Source organism: Myripristis murdjan, chromosome 13, assembly GCF_902150065.1.
Source record: "Myripristis murdjan chromosome 13, fMyrMur1.1, whole genome shotgun sequence".
Lineage (NCBI taxonomy): Eukaryota > Metazoa > Chordata > Actinopteri > Holocentriformes > Holocentridae > Myripristis > Myripristis murdjan.
In genome coordinates this window covers 30,041,653-30,064,049 of record NC_043992.1, presented here as the reverse complement: position 1 = coordinate 30,064,049, position 22,397 = coordinate 30,041,653, and the positions used below count along the sequence as shown (strand labels likewise).

Genomic DNA, 22,397 nt, shown 5'->3' with positions numbered 1-22,397 from the left:
TGGGCAACACGGTGGGACTTCATCACTTAGGCAGAAAAGTTTGGCAGTGTGATGATTCCACAAGCAAATAATCCCACATTGGTACAGTTGTCTTCTTTCTTGTTTGCTATAGAGTACAAAACACCACTTTGCCATGAACTAAACCATGCAGGGCTTTTGAAGGGAGGTAGAGAAAAGAGCGAGAAAGGTAAGAATGACTACTCAAAGAAAAAGATACTACAAAAGGTGACGTAAATAAACACATGTTCCAACAGATGTCTACAGATAACCGTGGCTTTGAAAACACTGCAGATTAGCGGCCGGTCACTTATACAACACAAAGTTGACATTACAACTGAATAAATGGCATATTTGGAAGTTGGAATGTGTGAGTATAGCGTTACATATCATTTAGTAACTTTGTCATTCAAGAATTCACTTTTGGAAACATCATATCTTTTGACAACACTCAACACTCAAATAAACATTTTGCAGCACCACACGTTTACAAAATAGGAACTCATGCGAAAACACCTCTGGCCCTGTGCACTGTGTGTACATTGTATCTTACAGTATGTAACGCACGTTGTGCTAGACATGTTAGAGATTGCATTCATTAAAACTTGATTTTGAAAATCCTGTGTGCCTTCTGTTTTTGCTCTTTTTTTTTTAAGATTGGAGGTGTGTTGTATCAAGGTGTTTGTGTGTGTGTGTGTGTGTGTGTGTGTGTGTGTGTGTGTGTGTGTAGGGCAGTTGGAGAGTGGCAGTGGGGCGTTCAGGCCAACGTCCCCCCAACAACAGAAGCAATAACAATTCCCAGCACCACACAGCATATAATAATCATGATTTTCTTCTGCATGGCAAGAACAGTCATCCAAGGCAGCGAATGGGAAGTAGAAGAAAATATGTTAGAAATATCACTTGTATTTTGTCTAGTTTGTGCTACAGTGCTTACAACAAAGCGACGTAAAAACAAAATGCAGTTTGGAGGAAGACGGTCCACAATTCCAGATTATTAAAATCCAGAATAAGAACCAGAATCTCTTCATCTCTGCATTTCGTTCATGCCATCCTAATAACAAAGATATTCACACAGGCCACAAACACAATAAGCTGCCTCATCAAACACAGGCCTCATATTTAAAGCGATTATCACCTCGACGAACATGTTCCTGCATGAGTCCATAAACAGTCAACCTCCAGTTTTTCTTTCCCTTAGAGTCACTATTTATTAATGATAACTGAAAATAGGTACACTTAAAATTTAGAAAACTGGCTCAGAAGGCATCATCAGTCCCATCACCATCAGATTCATCTACTAGAAGTGGGTGGTTGATTGTTCATAAACACATTGTATGTTGAGGCGTTCTGGCTGAAAAATGAAAATGTCCTTTGAAATCCAAATTTAAAACACCGTTCACCCCTATTACCGATAGCTTTTGCGTATGCGGTAAACATGCGAAGCCGCCCAGCCGACTGCACAACATGCACATGACCAAGCTACGTTAATTATGACGACCATCACGAACACAGGGAACAAATCTCCATAAACACAGAAAGCAGAGGAGTTCCACCTTGCAGATCAGAATAAAATAAAAATGCATATAAAAGTTAATGAATTACAACAAACATAAATACAAAACATTACTTGTGACCTTATTTGGGCAAATATTTCAGTGCAGAGAGACTAATCAGTTCAGTCAGTTTTCCAGCTCAAGGAAACACATCACTGCTCCAGACTCCATCACTGCTCACCAGCACTTATTGGCTGCATATTAGGGAAACTGGTATACATTTTAGCAATGGAACAGGGAAGAGGAGGTCAGTGTGGAAGTCATATCCTCTGGGAAGCTGGCCCGCAGACAACCTTGACCAAACTGGTGAAGCCACTTAAGGCCTTGAACCGCGGGCTAAGAGGGACATGCTGTCTCTGGCTCTGTCTGGGGCTCTAAGCTATGTGGCCTGCGGGGATTTCCGAGGGCTCTAACTGAGTCCAGCTGCGAGGGAAATAATGAGGATGATCAAACATACTGCAATACAAACTCCTATCAGGATCATCTTCTGTACGGGGGACATGGGCAGGGAAAGAAAGAGAGCGTAGAGTTAGATAATGACTCTGAATGATGGAGTGAATGAATGGAAATGATATGAATGAGTAGGAAAGAAAGAAAGAAAGAAAGAAGAAAAGAAAATAAGTAAAAAGGAAATAAAGAGGTTACACAACTTATGATTATGAGATTGAGTTTGCTCAAGGTCAGCGGGGAAATACTGTAGCAGATGATATCCTTTCCATTCTAGTAAATTTGGATCAAGCAATGAGTGAAACTCCCACACCTTTGAGTGACAATATGAATATCAACCAAGAGGTGGCACACTTGCTCCTCCAATCACAGAATCTTAACTGTGGCGTACAGGAGGTTGTTGAACGAAGAGGGAAACGATCAAATGTTCAAAAAGGAGAACAGTCTCTAGAAAAGTCAGAGAAAAGTCTTTGGCCGCCTACTTCATCTACGTAACCCTGTGAGTGGATTCTTCTTTATCAGCTCCAGGGTGTCGAGTGAAATAAGCTCACAAGAAACATGCTACACATGCACAATATAACGACAGGGAAGCATGCAGACGCAATAACGACAGTCACCATGTAGCTACCATATACGCATGCCATGCCGCTCAATTTGTCTGTCACTTTCAAGTTTGTGCACATGCATTGGTTTGCACAGTCTGGATGTGTGACTCACCCTCCGGGCTTTACTCTGGTATTTAACCGCCTTCTTAGTGTCTGATACTGCCCTCTCCACATAGTCTACTGAGTGCTCCACATTGTACTCTATGCGGTCTATCATTTCCCCCTAGAACAGGTTTGTTTACAGAGGATCGAGGCGGGGTACAGACAGAGGCAGGAAGAGGAAAGAGGGACAGAGGAGTGTAGCAGGAACGGAGCAAGGAGAGTAGGTAGGGATCAAAGGGAGATGAGAGAGAGGGGAGCAGAGGAATAGATGGGGAATAAAGGCGGAAAGAGAGGGAGAGGAAGGGAGGCACAAAGGGGAAAAGGAAAGAGGAGGGAAAAAAAAGAGTGAACATGAGAGCCAGTTCATAGACTCTGTGCTTGTTGTCTCACCCGTTTGCTGATCTTCCTGATCTTTTTGCATTTGGAGAAACTCTCCTTGGCGTGCTCCACATACTCCTGGGCCCGCAGCACACAGTGCTCGATGTTGTTCATCAGTTCCCCCTGCATGAGAAGAAGGAAGCAGTCATCGCAGGGAAGAGAGAGGGGAGAACTCTGCCTTTTAAATCCCTTACTGAAACACATTAATCCAGGTGCTTTTAAGTCATCTTTTAAATAATCAGCTGGAATTTTAAATTTGCACGCTTCTCTTTGATTACACCTATGTTTCTATTGTGATTTATGTAAACTTTTAGATGTGTCTTGTGATGTTATGATGTACTTAGCATGTTTTATATAAATGTGTTTTTAATGTATGCAAGTCAAAGACAAATTTCTGCCTTCTGCACGCAAAATGTAGACACAAATGTATAAAGCATTTTCTATTCTATTCTATTCTATTCTATTCTATGTTTATACCTGCATAAATCTCTGGAAAAGGAGCTGTACACTGTAGAGCAGGACCGATTCATCAGTTTACTGATACATCAGGCTGTTATCTGCCTTTTTTGTCTGTAGGATATCTGGGTGTCCATCTAGTCTCTTGCTCTTTTTTTCTTTGAAAGATTTGTAATAATGTTCAACAAAATCTCTCAGCTTTTTGTTTTGCATTTGCAACATTCTCTTTATTCATTTTGTTAATTCAAACAGTTCATTAAAGAGCAGTTTCCTCATATAATAGTTTTCTTGATTTTTTTTTTTTTTTTGCATAGTAACGTTCAAATGTAAAGATACTGAATGTAATTATTGATCAGCAGCTTCTTTTAAAGAAATATCAGAATCAATAACGGTCTGAAAAAACATCAGTCAAACCCTAGTACGGTGTTTCTTATGCGCTGGGCATGTTAGAGGAACTGTAAAACCTGCGGCATGTTGTCAAAGCTCTGAGGAAAGGTACTGTTTGATGTTTTTTCCTTTCTCCCTCTGTATCCACGTTTTCCCTCTTCCTAACGCCTTATTATATTAACACAGCAGGAGTCCTTAATTGTGTCTTAATTGGAGTCAACACATTTGGAATCAACAAATATCCCATAACTCCACGCATGCACTACAATTATACATAAATTTTCAATGCATCAAAAAAGAAAGAAAGGAATCACAAGCAAATTACCTTGCCATAGGAGAAGGGGAGCGCTGTTCTCTGTTCTCTAGAGCTTAGAGAGTCAGTGGTGTTTCAGTAGAGAAAAATGGGTGAAAAACAAACAGAGAGCAAAGGGGGAAGACAGTTGGGGACAGAGAAGGCATCGCTGAGGAAAGTAAAATTAACACACAGATGGAAATATAGTCCAGAATGGTGTAGAGCTTACAGTTAATTAAGGAAGTGTTAATTTGAGCAATTATATACATTCATTACAGGCATCCACATATGCATGGTAAGAGAATACATGAATAAACAAATGCACACACACTCACTCACACACACACACACACACACACACACACACACACTCACACACATGCACTCACACAAAGCAATGAAATATTAGACACCTGTACAATTACTTCTCCCACATTATAATTATAAAGGGAAGCCACCTATTGCATTGTATCGTCATTGCAAAACATATCGCCTACATGCTACATTTTACTTTTATATCCACAAACTTTCTTTTTCATTTATTCTCTCTCACACACTTGATGTCTCTTTTAGAGTCCTTTGCATAATTCAGACCCAATACTTCTTATGAGAGAGACAAATTATCTCTCCAGGGGTTCAGCCCACACACACCATCACACATACAGACAGTGGACCTCCACATTTACCCGTAGCTCCACACTGTGCTGACAAATCTCTGTGGCTTTTCAGCAAATACTACATACACTTAAGAAAGTACATGGTATCAGTACATCTACAGCTTGGAATAAAAGTCACAGCATTGCCTGCCAATGCTCAACTTGCAGCTTCTCTAACAGCTTCTGTTTGTTTATCATTTGTCCACCAAGCTTAATATTCTGACAAAATATCAAGTGAATGCAATGCTGTTAAGCAGTCCACTTGGAAAGCCCATGTGTCGGACCCTCCCACAAGCATTTGAACGCAGCGTAACAGCTATGACTAAAAATTGGTCTAATAGTTTAAATTTCAGATCTGGATTATTACCAAAATTACCTCGTTCGGTCCCAGGGCCAAAGGCTTATGGTCCACTAAATCTCATCTAATTGGATTTGCAACTTTTCAAATTTCTTGCTAACAAACAAGAAATTGTTCCAGTTTTTTTGGTGGAAGTTGCACTCAGCAGTCATATCATTAAACTAATAAACCCTATAATTTGTATGTAAATTGCCACTGTAGAGGAGTTATTTTCAATGTATGGAGAGGCAGCTACTGCCGAGGTTAGCTGGCTAAAGCTGGTCAAGACGTCTAGGGTGAACAAAACAGGTTTCTAAACCTCTGCCTTGGCCTGAATGCTCATAATGCATCCCCAGATTTCACCTGGCATGCCAGGTGTAAATCAGTCACTGGGTAGATGTCTAGAACGAAAACCCTGATGAACACATTTCACTGTGATTGAAGCATGGAGCTACTTGGAGTGTGCTTTTTTTGTTGGACAAGTAATCAAAAGTTAATCAAATGTAATAAGTTACACTACTTTGATGATGTAATTAAAATAGTTACATTTCTTACTACATTTTTAACTGGGTAACTAGTGATCTGTAACTTATTACATTTCAAAAGTCACTTTCCCTGGACTGTTGACATCTGTTGCCTTAAGAAAGCCCATAGCAATAATCTGTGACTCCTCCCACTGAGCACACATTATGTTCTCCGTCCTGCCACCAGGTAGGTGCTGACTTGGTATAAAAAACAGAATAACATGAGTCAAGGACAGTCCCTCCCCCAAGGCCATATGCAAACAAGCCTAACAAATATTCAATCTACCTGCTTAATTATTGTCATGGTTGCAATTGTTGTTAATGCTGTTTTCATTGCTGTATTCACTCTGTTCATAATGACTGCTGTTGCTCTTTATGTCCCTGTACTTATGATAATTTGCACTTCATGGCTATTGTATTACCCATGCAGCAATGGAAGTAAGGCTGTGCATTCAAATTTCATTGTTGGAGGCATTGTGTTTTTAGCAAATGACAATTTGACCCCGACAACTAGTGAAGGCATCTGCCATGTGGATGCTTTGCACCAAGGAAAGGCTACAGTATGAAGCAATTTGTGTCCATGAATGTGTGTTGTTGAGCCCCTAAACCACACGGTTGTGGGTACTGGGAGGGAGGGGCTTTAGATCTCACCTGGCTCTCCACTAGCATGGCCATGTCCATGAACATGTCATGAAGTTCTCTGATACTGTTTTCCAGCTTAATAATCTCATTGTGCCGTGTCTCAATCTCATTCATAGCTTGTTGGGTGATGTTATCCATGATGATCTGAGATGGCAGAGGAAAAGGAACACGGGAGAGAGAGAAAGATAAAGGAGAATTAGATAAAACCCAATGGTTGTGCGTGTAATTGTCTTGCATTTGCCAAATCACTCACCCCCGAAGTAAAGATAGCTGGGTTGTCACTCTCCAACATGCTCTCCAGCTCCTCATTTGTTGTGTTTCTCCCAGCTGAAAGTAAAAACACACATGGTCATAAACCTCTATACAGAATCAGTGCGCTCATGGTCTTCATCGTAGGTGTTCAAGATGTTCACGACAAGTGTGACTTCTCAGCTCAGGCATTAAACTGTGTAGGTGTCATGCTATTAAAGTTAAAAGTTTCCTCAAATAACATCTGATAGGGATAAAGACCACATTAGGGGGCATTAATAAAACTCCCTGATTAATAATAGCCATGCCTTCTCCTCCTTCATGTCTGTCTGAGGATTAATTAAAGGATGATGAGAGCGATGTGCCTCTCCCTCTCTGCCACATGCTCATTTTCTCTCCATCCATCTGTCTCAGCCTTCACCTACATTACAACCTCTTATTCCCACTTTTCCCTCTCAAGGAATTAACCAGTGGCCAGGATGTGATGCAAAAATGACTTGTGCCATAATTCAGGGCAAGCATCCCTATAGAGAACAATTCAGTGTGTGTGTGTGTTAGTTGGCTGCTGTTGTTGTTTCTTGCTGCATTCACACTGTATGGGAGGAATTGCAACTATGGTTTGGAAATGCTGTTCATGTTGGCTTTCAAGCTGTAAATGTTTAAGTTTTGCTCTGTACTTTGATATTTCTCATTTCCAGAATTCTGACGTCACCAACATGGAAACGGCGGACAACAGTACATAGACATGTTTGTGAATCCTGTGGCCAAATGTAAGTAATAGGCTAAAGCATCTTTTCAACAATCTGAAAAAATATTTTTGTAGTGTATACCCCTACATGGTACTCATATGTCACTTATTTATTTCATATTTACGCAGTCATTTATTTACCATAGTCGCTTCTGCAATTCTTCCATGATACTTCCAACTTCAAGTAACAAGCAAGCCTTTTCAACCTGTAATTCCCTTATGCCATGAATGCAGCATTACATCCGAAGTCAAGGTTCAACAGGAAACTGTGCCATCCCAGAACCCACTCTCAACACCAAACAGGACTATAATCAGCTACACTGACTGTCCCAACACTTAGCCTTATACCTAGTTCACAATATTACCCAATAAACCTCTAAACTCATAGCTGGTTTCAACAACCACTGTCTAATGGGATTGCTGTCCCTGTGGACTGGAAACAGCCTGTTCAGCAGCTCAAAAATCCTATGCAAATATATGTAAATATGCATGTAAATCATATGCATCCCAACATACCAGTTAAGCATGACTTAATTTTTCCTGCCCATATAAGAAATTCTTGGTCAAACTAATGTGAGACAGCTTGGATCACAGATTCAATCTGTACATCCCTCATGCTGCCAGATTATATTTGCTAATCACAGTCCTGAGGAAGTATCTGATCAGCCCTGTATCTAAACATACAGGGCTGGCATGGTCATCACTGACCCCTCGACCAAGATTTTGGGAATACCTATAGTGGATCTAATGTGCTTTGCTGCCACACCCCAAAGCTCCCTTAAGCCAAGTTTCCTCTTCTCTACACTATCTAAATTAATATACCGGCGCTGCCTGGGAGACAGCTGCACCACCCCTGACTGCTTCTGCCTGTCAATGTATTTGCTCCACAACCACCTTGATTATTCCTGATGGAGATGCCCTACTTTACTGAGGATGTCCTGTGTTAAGCCCCTTGCCCTTGTTGCAATATCCCTGTGTGTGAGCGCTGACTGTGCCTGCCGAGCTGCGTCTCTTGGGCTCCATTCCTGCCCCTCTAATAGAGTAAGTGTCCTCACAGTTAGGTCTTCAGACTCTGTCAGCATCATCTCCAATCTTTCCTTTGCACATTTTAAGGCTTCTATTAGGCTAAATACGACTAGCCATTCCACAATCCCTCACCCATGAAGACACCCAAGCCGTCATATAAAAATACACTGACTAGTCCCTCTAAGTTCTTTACCGCCATTATAGTTTTACATTGACTTTAATGGTCTGATCTAGCACGCTGGCACAAGGTGGAAGCATGCATGGATTTGAGCAAAAGAGAGAAACAAAGCTACTTTAATGGAAAATCTTATGTAAGTACTCAAGTCATGTAATTATGACCTTGGTTGTATGTTATAGAATATGGTGTAGAGACAAATCTGTGTATTAATTAGAGATGCTACTTTCTGTCTGAGTCATATAACAACTGAGTGTTCAACCTATTTAGGAAACTGCTCTGCTATTAAAATGAGCATGATAGCCAACAGATCGCTAAACTGCTCATTACTTGACCTCTGCAACGGGTGCTACTAGTGCCTAGTACTAGTTTCAAATAGGGAGGGCAATATTTTGACCAAATACTTAATATCAGTGATGATATAGTGGAGTTGTCTATTGGTGCTTTCACAAAATATTTACTCAATGACATTATTGATAAACACTCATTAGTTATGTTGATCTGATGTCCATACAGGTAAAGATACATAATAGAACAGATAGAAAAGGCTAATAAATTCAGAAAAGTCATCTCTACTGTAATGCTGCCTTTGAAACCAGGAAAAGACAACACTTATGTCATAACACGATGATGCGATATCCAAAACATCAGATGACATATTGTCTTATATGACAATATCGATATAATATCAATATATTGCCTATCCCTAGTTCCCAGAGCATTATATTCCCTCCATGTTTTATGTGGCATTTTCAAACATTATTTCAGATACTGTTAACCAAACATGTACTCGCAGGTTATGTTTTATGTTATATTATTTTGTTAATAAACAGAGGCATGGAGACTGATACACACTGAGGGAACACAGGGCTATTTTCAGTTTGGAAAAGAAAAATAAATTTTCGGTTTAAAACATTTCACTGAGGTAACATAGGGCCTGCCAGCACAGGACCTTGGGAATACAGGGTCCTGGGAACATATGGTGGACTGTTTTATGTTGACATAAAGATTTTTAGCTTTGCTTGCATGAGCTTGCTGGCTCGTAAGCAAGCGAAATAAAGCCAAATAAAGCCATGGTCTGGATGTATCAGTGACCACAAATCCAACTCCAGACAAAGTTCACTAGACTCACTTTTTCCAGAATACAATATAAAAATAAAGGTAAAATTCTTGGAAAAAAGTAACTGTGCATTCGAGGTGATGGAGCTGACTCAACTCAGCTCAGAGCTACAGGGCTAAACACAAGTCAGAGCAGGCCTGCTATTCCACACTAACAGAAATTACCTTTCAGTTTTCATATCGGCGGGTAGTTCTACACACACACACACACACACACACACACACACACGACTATCTTTTTCAGATATCATGCTTTACTCTCTCTGACATAGCCATGGACCTCCATCATAGTAATAGTGTGTGTGTGTGTGTGTGTGTGTGTGTGTGTGTACTGGGTTTGTGTGTGAGGAGAGTTCTACAGGTTGGGATGTGGCCTCAGTGGGTGATGGTGAGTGATGATGGTTGGGACTCAAGGCCGGTGATTGCTTTCATGGGCAGAATACTGATGCAGCTCCTCTCTGATATTTACTGGTGTGTTAATCTGTGCGTGTGTGTCCGTGTGTCCGCGTGTGTGTTGTACAGCGTCCTTCTGCCCATTCTTCTTCACGGATAATGGGCATATCATGTCAAATCCAATATTCATATCCATATGAAACCGATCATTTTTCGTGGGTTGTGGTTTAATGATGGTCCAATGGCGGCTCATCAGTGACATGCTGCACTCAGACAAATGAGGCGAGGGTGAAAGATCACATAGGAGGGTGAGAGGCCACTATGTTGATCAATCAATGTTGATCAATATTCTCTCTCTGATGGTGAATATTTTCTCTTATAAAGCTGAAGCAGTAAAGATAATGTCAGAGTTAGCGTTGAAGGTAGAGAAGAGAGACCAGTAATTCAAGTCTTAGATAATTATGAACAAAAACAATTGAAACATCCTTCACACACACACACACACACACACACACACACACACACACACACACACACACACACACTCCTCTCTCCTCTCTCCACTCTGCTTCCCATTGGCTTCTTTTAAAGCCTCAACAGGCTCTGAGGGAGGCTCTTATTTGTTACCATGGAGACCCAAACCCTGAGAAACCTAATATGAATCCAAGAAGTCTCACTTCACCATAGTGTTTATGGGGTATTAAATCATTCATGCTATGTTGCTACCAGAAGCACTATTATTTCTTTTCCATTGTTACGTAATGCAAATGAAGTGAGACCCTCAAGGCACAAAGTGAAAAGACGGACCACACAAAAGTTCAGACGTGGAGAGCAAAACAAGTGAGTGATTTTCATGCTTGTTCTGTATGCAATGCAATTCACCATGTATTGTGCTTTTACATATTTTTACATATAAGTGAGAACCTGGGCTAGAGTGGAAAAATGAAATGGGTTTATGTGTCTGTATGGATTTGTGATTCACTTGCACGTAAATGACAAACACGGATGTGTCTTACTTATATTTTGCTTATATGTAAACACATGTATGTGAGTGGTAAAAATGTGTTTGTTTTATGGATGACTACATTTCCATCTTTTTTCTCCACTGCTGTGTGTGCACTGTCTGCCAAAGGAGTGTCCATGGCAAAAATAACACACTCAAATAAATGTCAAAGAGGCCCCACAACACCTTTCCAAATACCTTTCCGCTCTGTGGCGTGCGATCATCCCGAGCTGAGTTTTCCTGCCACATGATTATTGATTAAAAAGCATGTCCAAATAAACATGTGATAATGTGCATTCTGAATCAGTGTTAAAATAAATGTTTCATACTGCACTGGCTTGGAATACGACAGTATTATGAAAACAGAGTGTGTGAGTCTTAATTGGCGATGCAAAAATATTCAAATAGAGGTGTGGAGCCTTGGTCCACTGAGAAAGCAGGACACATTAGTTCAGGTTCATTAAGCCTGTTCAAGAATTCTGAGGAAGTGGGGCTTTAAATTAAAGTCTCTCAGTGGGATGGATGTTAGACGGCTCACTAGCTGACTAGTCTCGCATGTGCATTTAATAATTAAATAGATTTGGTTGTCTTCATTTAAATATCAACGCTTATCAATGGCAGTGAATTTGACAAAAGCTACAAACCAGATGAGACTCAAGCCAATTATAGTCAGCTGATAATAATGGCAGGGTATCCAGCTTTTGCTTTCGAGTTTAGTATAGAGGATAATACGGCATCCATCTCTTATCTTACTATATATTACAGTGTGCGGTGGAATATATTATCCAGCTCTTTCTGCCCCCTCATCATTTATTTCAAGGCACGAACAAAATGAAATTGTGGAGGTGAGGCTCATCAAGCAACAATGTTCTTCTTTTTATTTCTTTTTTTCTCTGGAAAGCTGTATACTTACACCTGTTCTGTATGGAAAGACATTTTTACAGGGAAATCAAGACAGATATTCATGCAGGGAGTAAGAGGAGGATGAAAATGAGCCAAACTGTTATAATACACACTGCATATAAATATAATGCTTGCTTATGTATGTCAAAGGTGTGGCAGTGGCGTCAATCTGGATGATCTCTCCTCTCCCACAAATTGGGGGAGTGCTCATTAGGTTTGCTGCTGGCAATCTGTTCAACCATTTCATTCAGACAGTATGAATGCTAAAGACACAAAGGTGTAGAGAGGGGCTTTGATGAGGACTGAGCCAAACAAATGGCGGGGTGGGGCACACTGTGGCACTGTTAGACATGAAAGAAGAGGCGAGAAATATTGTCTGGAAAAAAATGACTTGTAATGACATGTTGTTTTTGTCTGCTGCTTGCCTGTTCCCCCTCTCCCTGCATCAAGTGGGTCTGGGCTGAGGTGAGCAGGAAGGGAGAGATGTTGGAGAGGAACACATCAATACGCAGTCAAACAGACCAAACTCTGTCTACCTCTGAGTGTGACACACACCTATTGATTCACCCACAGTCTGGTTGAAAAGGTTTGCACCACACAACACAACTCTCTTGAAGTTTAACCCTGAAGAAATTAATCTCTGTTTGAAAAAACAAACATATGAGCACTGTAATCTGAAGGCTTAAGCTTCACTCTTGTGTCTTCAACCAAAAATGTTGTATTGTTTTGTCTCCTCTATCATTTCCTGCCATCTCTCTGCTCTCCCTTTCCCTCTAATCCCTTCCCTGACGACAGGTGATATCAGTCAGGCCTCCTGTGACTCCACCAGCTGACAAACCAACTCCAAATTGATCTGAAGGAGCTGTAGGAAAAAGTGAGTCAGGTGTGTGTGCTTTTATGAATTAGGGGTTAATTATTAGGCCTAAACCAATTAGGTTCTTACTACTGTCCTTGATCTTGACTGACTACTGTCAGCTATAGTGTTTGGTCTAACTGCATTGGGTAGGGATCTTGTTTGGCGTAGCTGGGTTGGGCCGGGCTGGGCCACAGACCTGACAGCATGAGTCCACTCTAGGAAACTGACAGATGGCCAGAGGAAATTCTGTCTGTGCCAAGTGCCCTTCGACATAACCACCTCTGCTACTCCGCTATTACCATCACATTAGTCAGAATTTCATGTGCATGTGTTCGTGTGGCTGTGCGTGTGTGTGTCTTTGTGCATGAGGTGACTCTGTTGCCATGACTGTTTGGAGCAGCTGGCTGGCACTGTGCATCCTGCTAGGCAGTCAGCCAGTCATCCACATAGGTAGCTCCCGGCTGGCAGAGGCCCTGTCAGTGCCCGCTGCCCGAGCCTCAGGCCTGGAGATAATACCTGACAAATCATATCACGCATACGGTGTGACAGGAATGAGAGGAGCTTGGATCTGAGCTGGAGCAACCTGAAATGTGCATGCATACACAAACACCCCCCTTCTACACACACAAACACACAGACAGCAAAATTCCTAAAGTGAGCCACTTTAATGGTTCAGTAATTGAGCGCAGGTGTTGGGCAATGCATGTGTTTTGCAGAATGGTATCATTTAAAATGACTGTGAGAGTGGTTGTTTTGCTTGACCTCACAAGCCAAATGACTGTAGACTAACATATTGATGAATTAAAAGTGAATTTCCACGACTATGATGTGTTTTTTGAGCATTCATGCCTCCACATGAGTGCATAAACAGCGAACAGTGGCTGGTTGCCTACGTAATCCATGTTCATCATGTGCGATAGAGCCTTTTGACCAAATTGCATTATTTATAACTGCAAACAGACATTAAGTAATCCCCTTGGATGCAGAAGAATGTCATTATACGTTGCATATGTGGACATTTTTAAGGCTAGGTTTTAAAAATTAAAGTGTGTGATGTCATCTCAGTGGAATGAATACTGCTGGTTTATTGGTCATTTATAAGTTTTATATAAAGTTAAAACCTTTTACCAATGACAAATGGTGTAGTAAAATGAGGCAATGCAGGAGAAGTTTACTCCTCCATAATACTGAAAAGAAGTAGTTTTCGCATCGGTCTATCTAGTCCACACTAGTCTGACGTCAGACTAAGACAAATACAAGTCCAGTTGCCTACGATTCAATTTGCCCAAAGAGAACGATGACCTGGACGAATGAGAATATCCATAGACATACCTAGTAATGCTTTTGCAAAAATGGAAAGCGCTGGTCTACTTGGCAGGGGAAGGAAACTGCATTTTTAGCCTATTTAATATGTATTTTTAGGTGTATCTTTGGAAAGTGTGAAAATAGAAAAGGGTGTTAATCAGATAATGTCCTCGATAGGATTTCATAATCATAAAAACTGTTTTGCAAAACTGGGGAGCAGTGGAAGATATGAGAAGAAACATTCCTCAGCCATGTGTCTGCAAATACCTGACTGAAGTGTCCTTGAGCAAATCACTGAATCCTTAGCAGTAATAGGGGCGCTAACACTGCACTGTGACTTCCCTAGAAGAGGATAATGCCCCTTTAGAAAGGAATAAAGTACCACATCACCACCTTTCATCTGAACTACTCAGCCTATGCAAAATTCACCTGCTGTTGTGTGCTGTGTGCTCAATACTGCATTGCATGGAGGAATATGATGACAATGCACAGGTGCTAATGGAGGGGCAGTGAAGAGGATCATGTCCAAATGGAAATGACAGATATGCAATGAAATGTGTGATTTACTTTTTTTTTTGACAATGGATGAAAATAATGACATTATTATTTAATACATTAACATTATTAAATAACTATATGATTCTCTGTCCCAGTGACTGAGATGGAGCCCAGGTGGAACTCCTGCTTTCAATACCAAAGGAACTATTGGAGAAAAATGTCCTATTGCCCAGGCCTGTGATGCTTGTGTGTTTGTATCTTGACTACAAATGACTGAAGTTTGCATGAGCTCAAATGTCATACACATGTGCGACCATGCATCTCTGGTGCAACGTTTAAAAAAGTATTGCTCAGTGCACTGGAAATGGGTATGGCATATGGGATAAACATTGTCTCTATTAGCTGTTCTATTAGTGTATAGAGCAGACCTACCAAATACTATACAATTGAAATGAGATGGATGTGTTAAATCCATGCAGTGCTCATCCACACTCAGGCAGGATGAGCTGGAAGGCTTAATCTCCCCCGTCTACTCACTGATCTCCAGCTGTCTCTGGATGCGTCCCTTGCAGCGCTCCCTGTAGTCCGACTGGGTGGTGTTGTACTCGGACATCACCTCTACAAACTTACGGGAGAGTGTGGAGTGCTGGGAAGAGAGCAAGGAATAACATCACTCACTTGAGTGCTTTTGCTGGACACCACTGGCAGACGCTAAGTCAATAGGTAATCTAAATGATAAAGGAAGAGGAGGCGAATAGGCACAGATACAGAATGATAACAATAAAGAGCAAGATAAAACTGTCCCTCTCCTCCCAGTCCTGTGGATACATGTCCCCTACCTGTGTTTTACGTATCCTCAGGTCAGCAGATGACCTGTTCTGCCCCTCCTCCTGCTCAATGGTTTGCTGAATACCTGGAAGGATTGACAAAAAAATATGCACTCAATCACCGGGGAAAAGCTTTCCTTGAAGAACTGCAAAATGTGGAGCATTTAACCACAAAAATCATTCATAATGCAAAGCTACACTACAATCATTGCCAGTGTGGTGAATGTCATATTATGATGAAAGTGTAATGAGTCTCAAGATCTGCTTCTCAACTCTACACACACCCTCACCATTCACATATCAAATGTGGCAGAAAGTCATTCAGAAGGGAACGGGAATAACAGAACCCTACATGGCAGCTTAAGGAAAAGAAAGGCCTCAGTTGTTGGCATTTGAAAAGGAATTTTACTGATCAAGGCATAAATTACTGGGACAACTCTCTTCTTTCATCCCTCTTAAGAGGATTCCTGAGAATGGAACAGCAGCTTTTGCATGTAATGAGCACTTTTCTGACTGCTCCTTTACACTCACACCTCTGGAAGTCATGGTTGAGGAGCTGCTGCCGAGCATAGTGACATAAATTAAGGACACAGTGAATGAGAGGCCACTTAAAGTGCGCTGGATTACACAGTGACACGAGGACCTGCTCATTCACATTTCCATTTATGTTAATCTTCCTCCATTTAAATTAGGATTGGTATCTGTCTTACTGAACATGGGGTTTTGAATGAGAAGGGACAAAAGATAACACAGGGGCGGGACGGCCGACCCTCCTTGGCTAATTTCCAATTTAAGCGAATAACCTGCTTCTTCATGTATTAAGATTCGGCTACTGTTTAACTCAACGTAAAATTTGTAAGACAAGTAACTTAAATCAGTGGTTCCCAAACTGGGGTCTGGGGACCACCAGGGCTGCAGAAGATCCCCAGCAAAAGGACAAATATATTAATTTTGTTTTTATGACAATCACTGGGAGTGAGACCAACAAGAGAAGCTAGGATAACTTTTAGTAGTGATCCTAGTTTGATCATACTTCTGCCAGACCCAGTTTTGTTATCTCTCCACCTGACAACAAAAATCCTCTCAGAGGCGATTCCTTTGCACAACATTCACAGGACAAATGGGGTTGTGCATCTACATTGGGCTCCATGATATGAAGGAGTTTGGGAGCCCCTGACTATTAGTCGACTCACTGGTTCCAGACCACAGAAACCACAGAATTTAGCACATTAATGCAATGCTCCATTCTGCCTCGCAGTGTAGATAGAGAAAGCTATCTTGGCACAAATTCAGCCCTTTAGTACCAAATATTAAGCACCTAAACCTTATTGCTGACCAGATGTATTCCCTTCATGGCCACAGTGTACCCTTTTTCAAATGGGTACTTCCTGAAAGATAATGTGCCGTGTCCCAGAGACCATACTGCCTCAAGATTATTATGGGAACATGACGGTGGCTTTAGTTTACTCTAATGGGCTCCACAGTTCCCAGGTCTCAACCCAATAGAGCTCTTTTGTGATAAGGTGGTGCAGGATGTTCGTAGCATGAATGTGCAGCTGAAAATTTTGGGAAGTTGTGTGAAGCTGTCAGGTGAGCACAGACCAAAAAAAAAAAAAGATTATGTGGAACTTTTCAATCAGATTGAATCATTGCCTCCAAAGATTCAGGCAGTCCTGCAGGCAGAAGATGGGCCTGCCCAGTAGGACCTCGGAGGCACAATAAAATGAGGTTTCATCTGAACTGAGGAATCTTTGGCACATCTGATTCTTCGTTCTGCAAAAATTCCTCTGTAAAAAAAAATATTACCTGAAAATGCCATTTTTATTATTCTTTGAATCAGTACAATATGTTATGAAAGGAATAATGCACGATGAGGCCGTCTGTCATAAAAAAAAAAAAAAAAAAAGGTGACTATGACCGAAGCAATTCTTCAAATCCAAGGTTCAGTTCATACCTTGTTTAAGAGGATCAATATTTATGTTGCATATTTTAATGGTACAAAAATATTATCTTTCCAATCAAAACCTGTTTATGCATAAAATGCTGTATTACATGTATTATAAGATAAGTTAGAATTAGTTTTAGGATGTTAAACAGGTCTTAAGTCCCTCTTTATATGTATTTTATAATGCTGGGAAATCATTTACAAATTTCTCCTTCAAACAACTGTACTTATTAAAGTTTCTCACCAAAATACAATTTTACAAGATTACATTTCTTCATTAGAAAGATGACTGGGGCACAACTGCCTAAAGCATCACTCTTACTTAGCAGGTCTAGATGTAAATGTGCGTGTTTTGGCAGGTCATGTATTGACCCTGTAATGACTTTTTACCGTTAAGAGCATACACATGCAGGCACACATACCCTACCCCTACGCCTACCCCTCTTTTTGTCTTCTTTTTAAATTAATTTGAGATAGTATTATAATGTTTAAATAGTATATAACAATACAATTATGATAAAAAAAAGAGATAAAAAGACATAGGACAGAGAAACATTTGGGACATCTCCAAAATGGTCTTGGTAACAGAAGAGTGGAAACTCAAGGGAATTCATAATACATTTTATAGACTCACACAATATCTTGGGGAAAAAAAAGAAAGAAATCAGTGTTTCCATCGAGAGCCTTCATTAGGCACCTGAAGGGCTGCATGTACAAAGAGCCACATCTAGTCACCCACTGCTTCCTGTGAAGTGCTTTAGGATTTATTAAGCGCAAGAGGAGTGATGTTGATGTTCTTTCTCGGAGATTCATCCGAGGGCACTGCTGGACAGAGATGAGGTCACTCGCTGACCAACCCGGCACACACACATATACACACACGTAGCAGGGACAAATTACTACACAAAGGTATCCTGTGGCAACAACTGATGTGAACTGCAGTGACACTGTTAGAAACCGGTGATGCAGAGCCTGTTCCGCCTGATAGCACTTGCATCAAGTGTGTGTATATCTGTGTACATGCAAGTACACAAGGCTGTGTATCACTCTGTGTGTGTGTGTGTGTGTGTGTGTGTGTGTGTGTACATGTTAAGTATCTGTAGGTAGGCAGGGGGATGGATAGGGGCTATTATCATCTTGCTGATTGTATTGAAGCTGTGTTCTACTTTCCTGGAGGAACAAGAGACGTATATATATATATATATACTTTAGCCCTGGCCCCTATTCTTTCACACCTGAGCCGAGCAGGGAAGCATGGGGGAATCAATAGGAGCTGTATGTAGCAGTGAATAATCTGTGAAATGCACCCGTATGGGCAAAATGTGGACACAGGAGTTTTAAAGCCATAGGATTTCAGGCTCAGGCAGGGCACATGAAAAGGGTCCTCTTGCATTCAAGAGCAGAGACCATGTTATACGAGGGAAACAGAGAAACAACAAGCAGGGGGAAATAAAAGTGAAAAACAACGATGCATACAACAAAATGGAAAAGAGAAAGAATGAAATCATTATTTTATGTAGTGGGTAAGATAGTGTAGTTAACCCTCCTGTTGTTTGGGGTCTATTTGACCCCAGCCAATGTTTAACGTATCTAAATAAATGATTAACATCATTTTATTATTTTTTTTTTGCTTCATATTTAATGAGTTTTCCTAATGTAATGGGTACTACCAGGTAAACTTGAAATTCACATGATGATATGTTTTCAATGTCCTGTACACACTTTGTAACGCATCGGTTATAAATAACAAAAATGTGTACGTAGAAATAATATAGAGCCATTAAAACACCAAAAATGTATATTTCTTTCCAATTTTAGGTCAATCAGTGAGATTTTATGGTGATTTGCACATTTTTCCATAGTTGCATAATAGGAATACTGGATGTATAAGTGGGGGAGGGGGGAAAGTTATGTTTTATTTAAAGGGCTATTTATATTGTCAACAAAGAAACAAAGTACTTGACACATAAACTTTGGTAACAATTTTAGTCATAATAATTTTGTGGAGGATTAAACTGCTGGGCTCAAATTAACCCCAAACATAAAAGATGTTAGTAAATGTGAACATAACAGGAGGGTTAAATATACAAGCAAAGAGGAAAAGGTGAAAGGAAACATAGAGATATGACAGTACAAGACAAATATAGGCCTTATCGTCATGTACACACTCACACATGCACACACACACACACACACACACAAATAAGCAGACACACATGCATAAAAGACAATTTTGCAGCGAGGTATTCCTGCGCTGTTTAGTGCTGTGATCCGTAACATCCTCAGCAACACATCCATGATCCATGATTGTGTGCACAGATGCTAACTGTCTTCACACTCGCAAACATGAATCACAGCCACAACGTCTGCAATGAGTGACACTTATCACCGTGCCTACTAGAGCGGACACGCCACCATCTCACACTGGGCTGTCTGCTGTTACCTGCCAAATGCTACGCAGTCGACTTACACACACTCTTTATCTCTCACTCTTTCTCTTTCTCTCTGCCCGGTCCTGACCAAAAACATGATAGCCATCTTATAGACAAAAAATACAAGGGACGGATGAAAATGTTCAGCGGTTACATCCCACCATCTAACTTCTCCTAAAACGATGCAAAATATTCCAAGATGTGTATTTCCAATACACATGATATGTTGTGTAAATAAGTTGCTGTAAGGTTTATTTTTTCACTTTGACAGAGCCAGGCTACTGACTCCCATAGACTTCAAGTCTTTATGCTAAGCTAATACAAAATGCTATCCATAGGAACCAAACCACTGGACGTACAGAAGTGAAAATGGTATCGAACATCTTGTCTCAGTCTGGGTAACTCGATAAAATGGTCAAAACATTGAAGTATAAGTAATTTGAGAGAATGAATTTTGCAGAAATTCATTCAAATACATAATTAATTAGAAGGTAATGGGGGGGGAGGTGGGGAGGGTGGACAGAGAAGTGAAGGAAAAAATTATACTCACTCTTTAATTTGGAGCGCACTTTGTTGGCCAACTTCTTGATGTCTGCCATAAGATCCTCCAGCTCAGCCTTAGTTTCTGCGCAAGAGGAAAAGAGGAATTGAAGCAGAGGTTAATAAGTTGGAAGAGAAGTGATCATTGGACAGCTATGGAGTTGTTTCCTCATTGCATCAAGTTGTCCTGCATCATATGTTCCCTTGTCTTTGTCCATGTTGCTGGACAAAGCTCTTTCTGGCCCGCCTGAGGTTTCTTCCATAGTTTTTTTTCTAGCAAGTTTTCCCTTGCATGCTGCACAGGGTCCAATACTGGGGGTGCCTCCTCGACTGGGCTATCCATCTTAGATAATGTGTTATGTCCCCGATACTGTATGTGGTGCTTGTTTCTGTTCTCTCCTATCTTTGTTTCGCCACCTTGCTTTGCCTCACTGTTGATTACTTAGATCTATGCACGGTTGTTTTTGTTTGAAAAAATCCTTTGAGATATGTCTGTGATAGTCGATAAATTAACTTGAAGAGAAGAGAAGCAGGGTGATTAGTGTGCCTGTGTTAAAACGCGCACCCACACATGCACCCGCACTTGTATACACTAGCTCACCCACTCACATACACACAAACTCGTGTGCCAGCCAGCTTCACAGAGACGGAATCAATACTGACACGCAAGGAATGAGTCTAAGTGGCACTCCCAACAGGGACCAACAATTCATCAGCTTCGCTCCACACCAGCACAGAAACAACAAGGCACAAGCCCTGCTCACTGATCTGCCATGCCTGAGAGAGCCAGCACCCCCTGCAGCCCTTTGTCTTCTTCCCATCCAGGCTGCACACACACACACACACACACTGATTTGCACCAACATGCTATATGAACACATACAGACTCGCACGTTTCAAACTCCAGACAATGAAGGTGTGGCCGCAGCTTTTATCTGGTGCTTTATTGATCAGTTTGAATGTACAGGAGTCTGAATCTCGAATACATCAGGTGACACTCATCATAATACATCAGGTGAGGAACATGCAGACTGCTAATATGAGAATGTGAGGATCTTGCTTCTGAGATGCACATGTCAAGCTTGCTGTCCCTCGAGGGGTAACAGCAAATAAATAAGCAGCTTCAAAAAAAAAAAAAAAAAAAAAAAAAAACACCCTGACACACACTAACACGCACAGCCATACACATTCAACACCATATGCACCCTAATGCTGTACTGGATGCATACAAACACACACGTAGACACACAGGCTTGTGCAGGCGCACACACACACACACACACACACACACAGAGGAAGAGGAGTTCTTTGTCATCAGCAAGATGTTCAAAAGGCATCAGCTCTGTATCTTCAGCGGTGGATGGAGGGTGCGCCTGTCGAAATGTGGCTTGTGACGAGCAGAAGAACTGAACAATCTTCTCTATATTCCTTTTTATCTCCTCTCCACTCTGCCGCTCATTAGGCTACAGCTAAAACAGCAGTTTCATACTCCATACATTTTATACACCAGAGGCTTTTATACACAGGAGACAACACCAAGACAATAAAAATTAAAACATTTTCTCTCTCACGCTGTGGGTCACGTGATTAGTTGTATGAATGTAAACCCTGTAATTTGTGGCAGGAAAAACTCAAAATGGCTTGATTATTTTGCAATTACCGAGAACCTAAAACTCAGGAAGCGTTCATTTGTAGAAGCTTGGAACCCATTTAATTTTGAAATGAGCATTGCAGCGGCTGAGAAAATCAACTGGAACAACACAACAACGTAATGTGGACATTTATGAGCGGCGCAGACACGCGACTCCACTCCTGCAATCACACATCTTGTTGAATTTACTTTTTCTTGTGCAGAAGAGATGAAAATAGATGATCTACATTTTCTCCACAACACACTGTGCATTATCTGAATACCTATAAAGCATTTCCCCCTTTGTTTGCATTACCTCAAAGTAAGCAAAATTAGACAAAATGTGGCTGCTGTGTGCTTTTGACTTAG

At 40.9% G+C, this 22,397-nt stretch overlaps 1 protein-coding gene across 4 annotated transcripts in view; it reads right to left on the bottom strand.

Annotated features, from left to right (window-relative positions):
- Positions 1–734: 734 nt before the first annotated feature.
- Positions 735–22,397, bottom strand: part of LOC115370108 (syntaxin-1A-like) — a 53,211-nt gene continuing 31,548 nt past the window's right edge. The window contains exons 4-11 of one of the 4 annotated variants that reach the window (XR_003929223.1): positions 20,409–20,483; positions 15,494–15,567; positions 15,192–15,300; positions 6,633–6,706; positions 6,389–6,523; positions 4,254–4,296; positions 3,098–3,208; positions 1,829–2,040 (exon numbers count right to left, since the gene is read on the bottom strand). Coding sequence is in view for 2 of the 4 variants with exons in the window: in XM_030066956.1 (XP_029922816.1) it covers positions 1,890–1,976; positions 3,098–3,208; positions 6,389–6,523; positions 6,633–6,706; positions 15,192–15,300; positions 15,494–15,567; positions 20,409–20,483 (665 nt within the window). In the remaining 2 variants the exon portion in view is untranslated. Of the gene's footprint in view, positions 833–1,828; positions 2,041–2,717; positions 2,829–3,097; positions 3,209–4,253; positions 4,297–6,388; positions 6,524–6,632; positions 6,707–15,191; positions 15,301–15,493; positions 15,568–20,408; positions 20,484–22,397 lie in introns of those variants that run through there. The other 3 variants (XR_003929224.1, XM_030066955.1, XM_030066956.1) reach the window with 3 other exon arrangements.